The 11950-nt window shown below is 35.7% G+C and overlaps 1 protein-coding gene across 3 annotated transcripts; it reads left to right on the top strand.

The window, feature by feature from the left end:
- The first annotated feature begins 841 nt into the window (after positions 1 to 841).
- LOC148842929 (DEAD-box ATP-dependent RNA helicase 15) lies at positions 842 to 11499 on the top strand. 3 transcript variants are annotated; one of them, XM_088958937.1, is made up of 13 exons: positions 842 to 1163; positions 1242 to 1288; positions 1377 to 1494; positions 3160 to 3260; positions 5333 to 5505; positions 5641 to 5872; positions 6000 to 6118; positions 6706 to 6762; positions 6852 to 7036; positions 10367 to 10511; positions 10611 to 10694; positions 10796 to 10859; positions 11098 to 11499. In XM_088958937.1, the coding sequence occupies exons 3-13, from the start codon at positions 1379 to 1381 to the stop codon at positions 11106 to 11108; spliced, it is 1287 nt and encodes a 428-aa protein (XP_088815063.1). In that variant the 5' UTR covers positions 842 to 1163; positions 1242 to 1288; positions 1377 to 1378; the 3' UTR covers positions 11109 to 11499. The 3 variants fall into 3 exon arrangements, with proteins under 3 accessions (XP_088815063.1, XP_088815064.1, XP_088815065.1); XM_088958938.1 differs by having other exon boundaries at positions 956 to 1163; positions 5198 to 5505; XM_088958939.1 differs by having other exon boundaries at positions 1022 to 1163; positions 3160 to 4434; positions 5198 to 5505.
- Positions 11500 to 11950: the final 451 nt, after the last annotated feature.

Genomic DNA, 11950 nt, shown 5'->3' with positions numbered 1-11950 from the left:
GAAACATCAAATTCTTGTTTCTTGAAACCAAATGCTAATGGGATACACCTTAATGGGTATTAATCTTAAGTGAAGAATAAAAAATGTTTAAAGTGAAGTTCAACCAAGCAACAAAAACATAAAACCTTTAAAGTGAAAAAGTATAAATAAACATTTAAAGTAAATAAAATACAAATAATGGTCTATCCATAAATGCCCACGAAAATAGTTTGTAATTTATTTACTTACAAAATAAAAAATAATAATAATTATAATCATTTATGACAATTGGGCGCCACTATAATACACATCAGCATAATAGCTAAAAAACGTATAATCTAGTTTTAAAAAATAACTTCCCCAAACAATAAATATCCACAAAAACTGAACTCCACTTTTAGCATTCTGCAGACAATAAAAGAGGGAATTGCTGAAATGGCGCCAATATTGGCAGCTTTTATTAAACGCTCAAGTAACCAAACACTCCGTTAATCATTACAAAAATTGTCTTTTACATGGCCATTTGTAGCCATGTATTGAAAACATTTTCGTACTTCTAATGGTTCATTATTGAATGCTTCCCATGCTCAACGTGTTACGAGGACGAAATCCAGATTTGTGATCAACTTTATGATTTATCGTATTGAGTAACTTACCCCGTTTAAATAGAATCAGGATTTGCTCTGATAGAGCACCCCTTACATTGATGACTGACTGCATAGCCTTATCTCACCTTATGTTGGTTATGAATAACAGTACAAAGTACGATGATGTATTAGATGTGCGGCTGTAAGGCATTGTGAGATTGGTGTGAAGAGCGATTGTGTGGAACAAATTTGGACTCGGCTGAATACGGGCAAATGAACGAGGCCCTGATGGCAACGGGATTTGATCCCAGGTCTCCGCAAGTTACCAACCGAGTTCGTTAATCCATACGAATAAAAGATATCTACTGCATGAGTCTGGATCACCTGCCAAACACCCTATCAATGTCATCTGACACCGCACATCTCGTACATGGCGGGACTCATGTACGGTGTCAGATTTAGTTGGTAGGGTGCTTGAACTTGTTTTGTTGGCAGGAAATCTCTCCTATTTCATCGCTGCCTTAACGATGGCGTCTTCGAAGCCCTAGCTCTCTTCCTCCCCAATTGTTTCGCTCTCTCCTGGAAGGAATAGCGAGGGTCGATAACCTGTTCCACCTGTTTTCCTTTATTGTTTTCCCCACTTTTCTTTTTTTATATATTTTTTTTCTCTTGCAGACGCTCGAATCTTTAACCCTACTAGTCCACCTCTTTCGGGATTCAAGGTAAGTCTGCTAAAGTTGCATTTCGATTCCTCAAACCCTAATTTGTTCCAGGCGATTCACACTCTAACCGGGAATTTTACTTTCTTAGAAATGGGAGAAACCAGGGATAACGATGCTTACGAGGAAGAGCTTCTCGATTACGAAGAAGAGGAAGAAAAGGCCCTCGATTCCGTCGCGGCAAAGGGCGCTGGGGAAGCAGCTAAGAAGTAGGTTTATCTGTTTTTTCTTTAGTTGATAATTTTCATTGTCCTGTTTGTTCTCTCTTCTCTATACTTTTGGGTAAACATGGGGCTTTCCACATTTTTTTAGATCTTGAGGGTTTTTTTTATTTATTTTTAGCATGTTTGGACTTCGTTATGCTATTTATTGGTTGTCTTTTTTCTTCTTTCTTTTTTCCCCTTTGCTGTTGAGCTTCTGTTTTTACCATGATATTGTTTTTTTCTCTGATAAATTGTTTCTTTTTCCTGTCTTAGAAAAATTTCATGCGTTTTGTGAAGTTGCTTCAGAGTTAGGGTTTATTAAAGTTCGTTGACTGCTGTGGTTAGAGTTGTTTTTCTCCCAAATTTTCCACTTGTGAGTTTGTGGTAGATGGATCTAAGGATTATATGGTGAATGTTATGGTCAACGGCAGTTTTTCCCCACTAATGTTGAGTTTTTTTTTTTTTTTTGAACTTTTTTGCATTTTGTTTCTGAAAGTCCGATTTTTTTTTTTGCGTTTTTATAATGTTTTGTCTTGATTTATGGTTTTCATCACTTATTGTCATCATCTAGCACGATTGGTGGAATGCCTTTGTTGTGAGCATTGAAAGCTTGATTGTGGAGAAGTAGATTTAAATGCTGTTTTGTTATTTGCTTTTTGATATTGATATTCTGAATTGGGTATGTGGTATCAAACTCTAGTTAGCAATAAACATGTAATATGCAATGAGTAACTTGCAGGTAACTTGCACCTGAATTTCTTCTCACAAAGAAACATTTAGTTTTAGAGGATCCAGTTACCAAATAGGGGGTTTTGCCTTTCAATTTAATTCTGACACCCCTTTCTACTGGGCAGGGTGTTTACTTTCCGCCTTTGTACTTCATATTCCATTTTATTGTTATTGCTAATTATCTAAAAATGCTATTACGTGGAAAGATACTTAATCTCGGTAATTTCAGTTTAAATTGTTTGGTTGTTCCTTTTGTTTGGATAATTCTTTAACTTTGTTAATTGTTACATTGGGATTTATAACCTGAGAGAAAGTTGTTTTTATAAGCTACTAAATTGCAGTATATATGGAGTAATATTTTCTAATCACTTTGGTGCTAGGCAAGGTGTTTCACTTGCAAAAAGTCTGACCATAATTTTAAAGAACATGATATTTATATATTAGTAATTCTCATATGTTTTTTAAAATTTGAATTGAAGTGTTTAACTCTCAAACCCAAGGCTTCAGACTCAAAAAAGTTGCTTCAGTAGGCCTTTGTGTTTTATATTATTGGTATTGGGCCAAGGAAGGGTAACTTGTGTAGCCAAAACCATATAGTTGGGATATCACTGGGATGATGGTGATGATGATGAAGAGGAACTTGTTTTTTGTTGTAATTCCACCTAAGAGTAATGTGAAGAAAACTAGTTTCTACATTACTCTTTTCTCTTTCATTTTTTATAATCTTGCTTGTTTTCAGGTGTGAAAGGGCATGCATGCACCTGATGCTCCCTATTCTTTTTCCTAGGTGCATTTGCTATTCCTTGAAGTGCTTGTTGAGGCTGATGCCTTGAAATGCCGTTTAAACACTGCTAATGTATTTTGAGCTATTCTTTTGGTGTTGTGTGCACCACTTGGTAACTTAAATTGGTTATCTTATTTGCCTTTCTTTTTGTGATGTAGGGGTTATGTTGGAATTCACAGTTCAGGGTTCAGAGATTTTCTTTTGAAGCCAGAGCTACTTCGAGCTATTGTGGACTCAGGGTTTGAGCATCCTTCAGAAGGCAAATTCTTAACCATATCTCTTTATGAAACCAGAAAATCATCAAGATCCAATATGTTCTATAAACTTATAAAGTACCGGGAACACTTTAATATGGTGGTTGTACAAAACAAAGGGATTACTATGGTTAAGGTCCCCCAAGTTATTCTTGCTGTTTTTTTTTTTTTTTTTGAGATAACTATGAAGAACATAAGAGGAAAGAAATGAAAGAGATGAAATACAAGTAAGGTCTGATTATCATATTCCATCCTTAGATTGACCTCAGAAGGGAGACGGAGTTCTACCACCTTAAATTAGAGTTCAAACTTTTTGGTTACTTGTTGTACACAGGACCAGTTATTAATACAATCATACTTTACCTTCTTTCAAAAAATAAAAATATGCAACGGTGTTGTGAATAATGTGAGTTTATGGTTGGTGCATGCTGACCAGTCAACCACATTTTGGTGATGTGAACTTTTAGTAATCATACATATATATTTTTATGAGCATGTATGCATGCATGCTGGCGTGGGCCTGTATGCCTTATTATTAGGCTAGATATAAAACTCCGTAAGTTTGTTGATCAGCATTTCCTTTGGTTATTTTGTGGGCCATTTGGTCTGAAACTGAAAGAAATCTGAGAATTTTGAACAAAATGCATCAACAGAATCAGGGGTGATAAATAGGGTAGCAGAGGATCTTAGAAGCTGGTTATCCATTCATACGGTATTTAAAAATGATGCTTTATCCTCTTCTTTTTTGAGGGTGGATGTTTTTTTTTGGGGGGGTGGGGGGTTAAGGTGATATACTGGTACAACATCTCATGTACAGTTTCTGTTGTTTCAAAAAAACGTCAATCTATATTGTACCAACAATTTTTCAGTTTCAAGTGGAAAAATGTTGTATTTAGATGCATCCTAGATATTTTTTGCAATATAAAAGCTGTTTGGAGCAAGTGGATCTGAAGCACTGATAACAGAAGATGTAAGTTTGGAATCTTTATTTTCTTATATGGGATAATACATTGTTTGGAGCTGAAATAATTTACATCTATCTAATAACCCTGAAGCCTTTCATAGTTACAGTTATCAATGTTACCAACCATGTCATACTGTACCATGGTTCAATGTTGGATGCTTCAGTTTAAAGTCTGAATTATGCATCTGCCATTTCATCTCATGTTTGTATCATGGGTAAGTGATTGGTCTTTTGTGTAAACTACCATGTCTGAAAACTGTGTAATTCTATTTTTTGGATAACACAACTGTTCAATTACTCTTTTCATTCATAAGTAATAGAAAAACTAGCAGTATTTTTATATATGTGCCTTCTTTAAATAACTTGGGTCAAACATAAAGCACTTTGTTTGGCCAATGGTTCAGAGAATCTAAACTTTCAGCCACAAGTATCATGTAATATATTTGGGATCTCCTCCCAACAAAAATTGTCTCAATACACTTCCAACATGATCTGTCACAACAAATCTCATCATAAGAATTGGACTCACCATGTACAAGATGTGCAGACACAGATCATGTTGGAACAGTTTTTTTGTCAGGAGATCTGGACTCTATGTATTATTGCTAATAAATGATAGGCAGCTTTTGGATCTGCTTAGTTTTCGTTATCTTCTTTACGATATCTATAGTCATTGAGGTTCATCCTGGAACATGTGGCAGAGACCATGTGGTTCCTTTTTTTATTATTTTAGGGAACAAACTGGTGGTTGCTGGGGAAGTTAATACATTTAAAAGATGTTGTTTTATACTTGGTAGTTGGCTATTATTGATTGGCATAGTCCACTTTTCTATATGCTGTATGACTTCCTTTCTCTTTTTGTAAATATTTGTATCTATTTTTGAGTTTTCAGATCATATAAGTACTTTAGTTCTGTAAATGATATCTTTTGACATGACTTATTTACTTTACTGACTTGTATTATTCAATGTTTTTCAGGTAACACAACTATTTTCATATTCTTGATTTTGGGAGAGATAACTTCTTTGGTAAACATTTGATTAAAAGGATAGAGAGGGCATGCTTTACTTACTGAGGGTTCCTTCACTCCAATTTTGTTTGGTTCTTCATCAGTGCAACATGAGTGCATTCCTCAGGCCATATTGGGAATGGATGTCATCTGCCAAGCAAAGTCTGGAATGGGAAAAACTGCTGTCTTTGTTCTATCAACTTTGCAGCAGATTGAGCCTGTTGCAGGTCAAGTTGCTGCACTTGTTCTATGCCATACAAGAGAATTAGCTTACCAGGTTTGTATAATACTTGATTCTTCTTTTTGATGCATATTGTGTTTGTTTGGTTCTTCATGTTTAAAATAACTATTAAGAAACTCCCATACCACTTATTAATTTTTTCCATTAATACTTGTTGACTATGTATTGCAGATATGCCATGAGTTTGAGCGGTTCAGTACCTATTTGCCCGATATTAAGGTTGCTGTTTTCTATGGTGGTGTCAATATCAAAACTCACAAGGATTTACTTAAAAATGAGTGTCCTCACATTGTTGTTGGGACACCTGGGAGGATTTTGGCACTAGCAAGGGATAAAGACCTTGCATTGAAGAATGTAAGGCATTTTATCCTTGATGAGTGTGACAAGATGCTTGAGTCACTTGGTAAGTTTACCATCTTAAAATCATTGGTTCATGTAATATTTCAGTGATTAAGGGTGCAGTTTTGCATCTCATATATTATTTTGTCTCTTCATTGCTGATCTTAGTTCATGGTTGTCATGTTTTGCAGACATGCGGAGAGATGTGCAGGAGATTTTTAAGATGACTCCTCATGATAAGCAAGTTATGATGTTTTCAGCAACACTCAGCAAAGAGATCCGGCCTGTTTGCAAGAGGTTCATGCAAGATGTAATGTCCTGTGGTCAATACTCATCAAATTTTTAGTCGTCAACAATTTTATTATGCCAACTTTCTGCAAGTGACTTACCAACAATAACAACCTCGATGGGTTCCAGAACAGCCATGCTTGCCCTGAGCAATGTCTTTTGTAGGTAGCTTTAGTAACTCCAGTGGGGAATTAGGTTTTAGTAGGGTAATCCCAGGGTATTAGGAGCCACTGATTGGATCCTTTTAGGGGATTTAGGTTTTAGTGTCCATTAATCTGCACTTAATTTTATTGGGCAAGTGATTTTTGGTCAGTTGTGCTTTTGAGTTATTGCTGTAGAAACTTTTCCTGTTATTATAGGCTAGAAGTGTCTGGATGGGCTTTTCTTACTGTAGTCTGGGTTGCATAATACTATGATCTAAGTTGAGGAAGTGGGGTTTACTGATGTGACCTTAAAGTGTTGGTGCGAAGGCATATTGCTTATGTTTCAAATCAGAAGGATTGGAGTCATGTGTCAAGAGTTGTTCGTTCATCATTCATTTGGTACTGGATTCTTTTGGCCTGAGGAAGGTTCCTAATCTCCTTTAATGTGACATTTGTTCCCTTTCAGCCAATGGAAATTTATGTCGATGATGAGGCCAAGTTGACTCTTCATGGTCTTGTACAGGTATCCTTAACAAACTGAAGTTTAAATCTGCTATATATATATTGTATTTGGTTAATAATCTGTCTCTTTTGTTATCGTTTTACCTGTAGCACTACATTAAATTGAGTGAACTGGAGAAAAATCGCAAGTTGAATGACCTCCTGGATGCATTGGACTTCAATCAAGTTGTTATTTTTGTCAAAAGTGTGAGCAGAGCAGCTGAGCTGAACAAATTACTTGTTGAGTGTAATTTCCCATCCATCTGCATCCATTCTGGGATGTCCCAGGAAGAAAGGTTAGGAACAACATTGTTTTTTGAACTTTATATTTATAGCACGCTCAAATAAAGCCTTTTTTATATACTCAATAAAAAAGCTTTTTCAGATGCTAATAAAAAATGATGTTGCTGACTTATTGGAACTCTCCTCAATTTCAAAAAGCATTAAGCATTTTCTTTTATGGTTAGCAATGCTAGGCTTGAAACCACATTGTCATCCTTCTCAGGCTGAGATTTTATGATTTCACCATGCAATGACTCCTATTTCAACTCTATTGGTTCTTTAGAATTATGATTGTTGGTATCATCTTTAATGGACATTAGTCTTACTTTTCTTATTTGGTTGTTGCTCTCTAATTGATAGTTGGTTTAGGCCTGTTGAATGGCTCAGTCATGTATGTTTTGAGTGTATTCAGACTTTGTTATTGCAGTTTTCTCATGTTTTAACTCCAATTTCTTGAGAGTTGTTGGAATATTTTATCTTAATAGTGAAGATGCTTCTAATAGGGAATGCGTTTAGAGTATTTGGGGTTTTAATGGTTTAAGGGTGAACAGGGGCTTTCTTAGGATCAAGCTTTGTTTTTTCTTTTTTTTTTGGGGGGGGTGCGGGGTGGAGTGTGCCTGGGAAAGTTCCTAAGGTTGGTTATTGTCCTTAGGGGTGAATTATGCTAATGTTATTGGCTCTAACTACTCAAGAACTTTAGTATCGATCATTCGATAGCTTATTAGCTTTCACACAGGTTTAAGGTAATTTTGATATTGTAGGAATGACCCGAAATCAAGAAAAGGAGATTTCAAATCTCCTCCATGAGAATCCTTTTTTTTTTTTGTGAGAAAAGTTAAAGTATAATTGTATTTGCTGAAATGAGAGAGAGAATATAAAAATGACTGTACATGAGAATATTTGCATCAACTGATTTCATAAGAAGAGACCTGTATCCAACATCACGTCCTTGTCTTCTTTGAGAATATCTTGGGGTCTTGGTTATGGGAAGGGTTTGAGGGACAACAAAAGTCATGAGGTTATTAACTTTCTCAATGTTTAACTTCCACTTTTCTTTCTTCACATGTCTCCTATCAAAGAATTTAGGCCCCCAATATCCTGGGGTTGTTTTCTTGTCCTTCCTTGTTAAATATTCTTAATATGTCTCCTACCTCCGCTCCCCTTTTTCCAGTGAGAGCTCTTTGGGGGTTGGTCTTCAGAAGGTGAAGTCTTTCATTGGAAAGCTTGTTTGAACTTTGAAGATGATCAACATGGGTGACATGATCCAATGAAGGACCAAGTGGGGCATACCTCTTCAAATCCATTTTTGATGAGTAGTGGGAATGCAATTCACCTCTTTTTAGAGTGCCCTTGCATCACAAAGGTATAGTATCACTTTTTTGACCTTTTGGCATTTATGGGTCTGACACTGAAGATGTAGAGCTTTCTTTCTCTCCAACTTTTCCCTATCACTTTAAAAGAAGATTCTTTGGCACTATGAGGGCTGCAGTTCTATGGAATGTTAGGTCTGCACAGAATTCCAGAACTTTTGAGAATAAATGTCAAGATATAGGAGCCATTATAGACTTCGTATATGGTTTTCACATTAGGTGAAGATCGGAATTCAAGTTTTAATTCTAAGAGAGTGGTTTGTGGTCAATTGCTTTTCTCCTGAAAGACAGGTAATATACAAGTTATGGGCAGTGCCGCATGGAGGATGCATTAAACTGAATTTTGGTGGTAGTTTCCTTGGAAAACCTGGGTCAATCAGGTGTATGGGGAGTTTTTAGAGATCATAATTTAATCATTTTGTTGAGCTATGCAGGCCCAGCTGGAATGGTAATGAAGGGAGAAGCTATAACCACAGAAACTATCATGTGAAATTGACTGTAATTATTTGCTATCAAAGGAGATTATCAACTAGTGGTTGTTGTCTTCTATGAACAGCTTAAGGACCTTGGTGTCTTAGAGCTCAATTTACAGAGGCTACAGCCTTGCCATCCAATTGGAACTGTTTGTCAGTTGTATATCCAGGTCTGCCAACAGCTTGGGCAGATAGTTTAAATACTATTGGAGTCAACACGAGAGTACTGAAAAAATGAGGTAGAATTGAGAATGGCAAGGCTAAAGGGAAATCTTTAACTGTTTTTTACACTGTTAATACATTTGTACTTTAAGCAAATGGCTGTTTTCTTCCTATAGTCCTACTTCTCTAAAGCATCTTCGGGAGTATTATTATTTTAAATGTACTTTCTTAATTAATGAAAATATTGGTTATATTTTGTGAAATCTCCCCATTTTGCTAGGAGCAGTATGGAATATTCCTAGATTTTTCACCCTTGTATAATCTTTATGTTGCCAACATATTAGGAATATTTCACATGTTATTGTTAAACATCTAGGATTTAAAATTTTAGAACATAAATGGAACTTTCCGATATTTCATTGAAAATTTTTGGTGGGCACTGAACTAACAAAAAGCATGAGCTTGTACAATTAAAATGGGAAAGTATTCATATTATACTAGAATCCCTTCCATCCCAGCTTTAGCTTATCTATCTGCCATTTGATTCAATTGTCTTGGAATCCATCTGAGACTACAGTTTAAAGGGGAAGGAGTGCCATGGATTTCGAGGGAAAGTGAGAGACAGGTATCTAACTTGCAACCCTAAACATAGTCACTTGCCAAATTATTATGATTTTAAAAATAAAAAAAAGCTAAACAACGGGAAAATAGGATTCTTAATCTAATGAGTTATTATCGTCCAAGCCTTATTCCAATGTTATCGGCTCAGTTACAAGAAACCAGGTCTTATCCCAATTTTATGCTGTATCCATTTTTAAATGAAAAAAAAAAACAGGGGAAGTAGATATGTTGGTTCTTAATATCATCTTAATTGATATGCACATTTTTGCTATGGTGTTTGGAGTTTTAAATGTGTAATTATTCCTTTTTCTGAATCCATGAAGCTTCATTAGCAAATTTCATGCTTTTAGCAACTTCTCTTAATTTTATTAGATTTTCCAGATATTTTAATTGAATTAACAAAAAATATCCCCCAAAATTTTCCATTTCTGCATAGCTAAGCATGTTAATTTAGGAACTAAGTTCCAAAATTTAATGTGGCTTCAAAGCGTGATATTATTTTACATGATTTTCTCTAAAATCTCTGTTTTCTTTTGTTGAGTTTCCTTTTGACTGTGTAATGTGTATTAGCATGGCTGCTTCTGATTATATATATATATATAGATAGATAGATAGAGACACAGACACTTATTATTCCTACTATAAGTCATGGAAAAAAGATCCGTTAGTTTTCTGGATTTTTAACGAGGATATCTAAAGTTGTATCAGCTTTTTACAGGCTGACACGCTACAAAGGATTCAAGGAAGGGCATAAAAGAATTCTTGTTGCAACGGACTTGGTTGGCAGGGGGATAGACATTGAACGTGTTAACATTGTTATCAACTATGACATGCCAGATTCTGCTGACACCTACTTGCATAGGGTAGGCTCCCCCCATCTGATCTCTTACTTGTGGTGATGTTTCATTGTGCCGTAATAAGTTATATTAAAGCTGTATTTTCTTCTTGAATGTCATAAAAAGGTTGGAAGAGCAGGTCGTTTTGGCACCAAGGGGCTTGCAATAACATTTGTGTCATCTGCTTCCGACTCTGATGTTCTGAATCAGGTAAGAATATTAAACTTTCAAATGGAACTTCCTTTTCTGGCTCTGGTGAAAAGTTCTTTGTGGATATCATTATTGTTGGTTGGTTGGAAATTGGAATGCAGGTTCAGGAGCGGTTTGAGGTGGATATAAAAGAGCTCCCAGAGCAAATCGATACTTCCACATACAGTATGTCTCTTTTCCTTAAAAGTTCATGTACCAGTAAAAGTATTCGCTTGGATTTTACCTCGACTATGGCTTTAGTTTAGTGGGTCATAGAGTTGCTGTGCTTGGTTTAATACAGAATCAATCAAGTTGCCTTGTTTTTAATATGTCGCTTACATTGTGATTGATTTTTCACCCTTGGTCTCCCATTTTGGGTTGATTTATCCATCTCTTAGGGTTTCATTTGTTTTCTTGTTTGCAGTGCCATCTTGATGGAAGTTAATTGAGCGGCATTGAGGCCTCGGTGTAAATTTATCTAGGGGGATGAAGAGCTAGCTTAGGTTGCCTTGTCAAATGGAGGACAGCACAAAGATGACAGTCGTGTGGACACAAGCATATAATATGATGGAGGTGTTTCGATGGATGTAGATTAACAAAGTCTGATTCTAAAGAGGGACGGCGGGAGAGAACGAAATTGTGTGTTCTACGTAATTTTATTATTGTAGTTTTTGATTGGGGAAGGTAGTTGAGTGTCAAATGTGATAGAATACTAAATCTAGGCTGAAAATTTTTACTTGGATAATTGGTAAAATACCCCATAGCTAGCTTGTTCCCGTGGATCTCTGTTAATTTGGCATCTACTAATTTAATAACGTTGCTGCAACAGTATTAGTCTGTTAGATATGAGTTGCTCTTTCTGTTATTGCAGAAATTTTACTTGTTTACCACCCTTTAAAGCGCATATATTTTTTTAATGTGTAAATTCTGCCTGCTTCAGTACATTTTTTTTATTAGGAGAGAGAGGCAAGCTGTTGTCGTCTGCATAACATGTATATGTTGAAGAATTGAAGAAGTTGGGTACGGTGAACTATCCAACTGGTTGAGTGAGGTTGTTCAACAGTGTGCGGAATTTAGGGGGTGGATTTGGCTCGAGTCGAATAGTACAAGGCTTGAGCTCGGTTCAGCAAGGGGGTACAAGGTTCGAACTCGTAAGCTCGAGCTTGGCTTGGCTTGAAATTTTTTTTTATAAAAATTAAAAAATTATATATAAAAAATATTTTTTATTTGATAGTTAAAAGGTAAGAATTATAATAATTAATTATGATTATATATGA

The sequence above is a fragment of the Nelumbo lutea genome, chromosome 8 (genome assembly GCF_056320005.1).
Source record: "Nelumbo lutea isolate HS-2025 chromosome 8, American lotus-T2T, whole genome shotgun sequence".
NCBI classification, from domain to species: Eukaryota; Viridiplantae; Streptophyta; class Magnoliopsida; order Proteales; family Nelumbonaceae; genus Nelumbo; species Nelumbo lutea.
The sequence above is the reverse complement of the archived record's forward strand: the minus strand, read 5'-3'. Positions and strand labels throughout refer to the sequence as shown.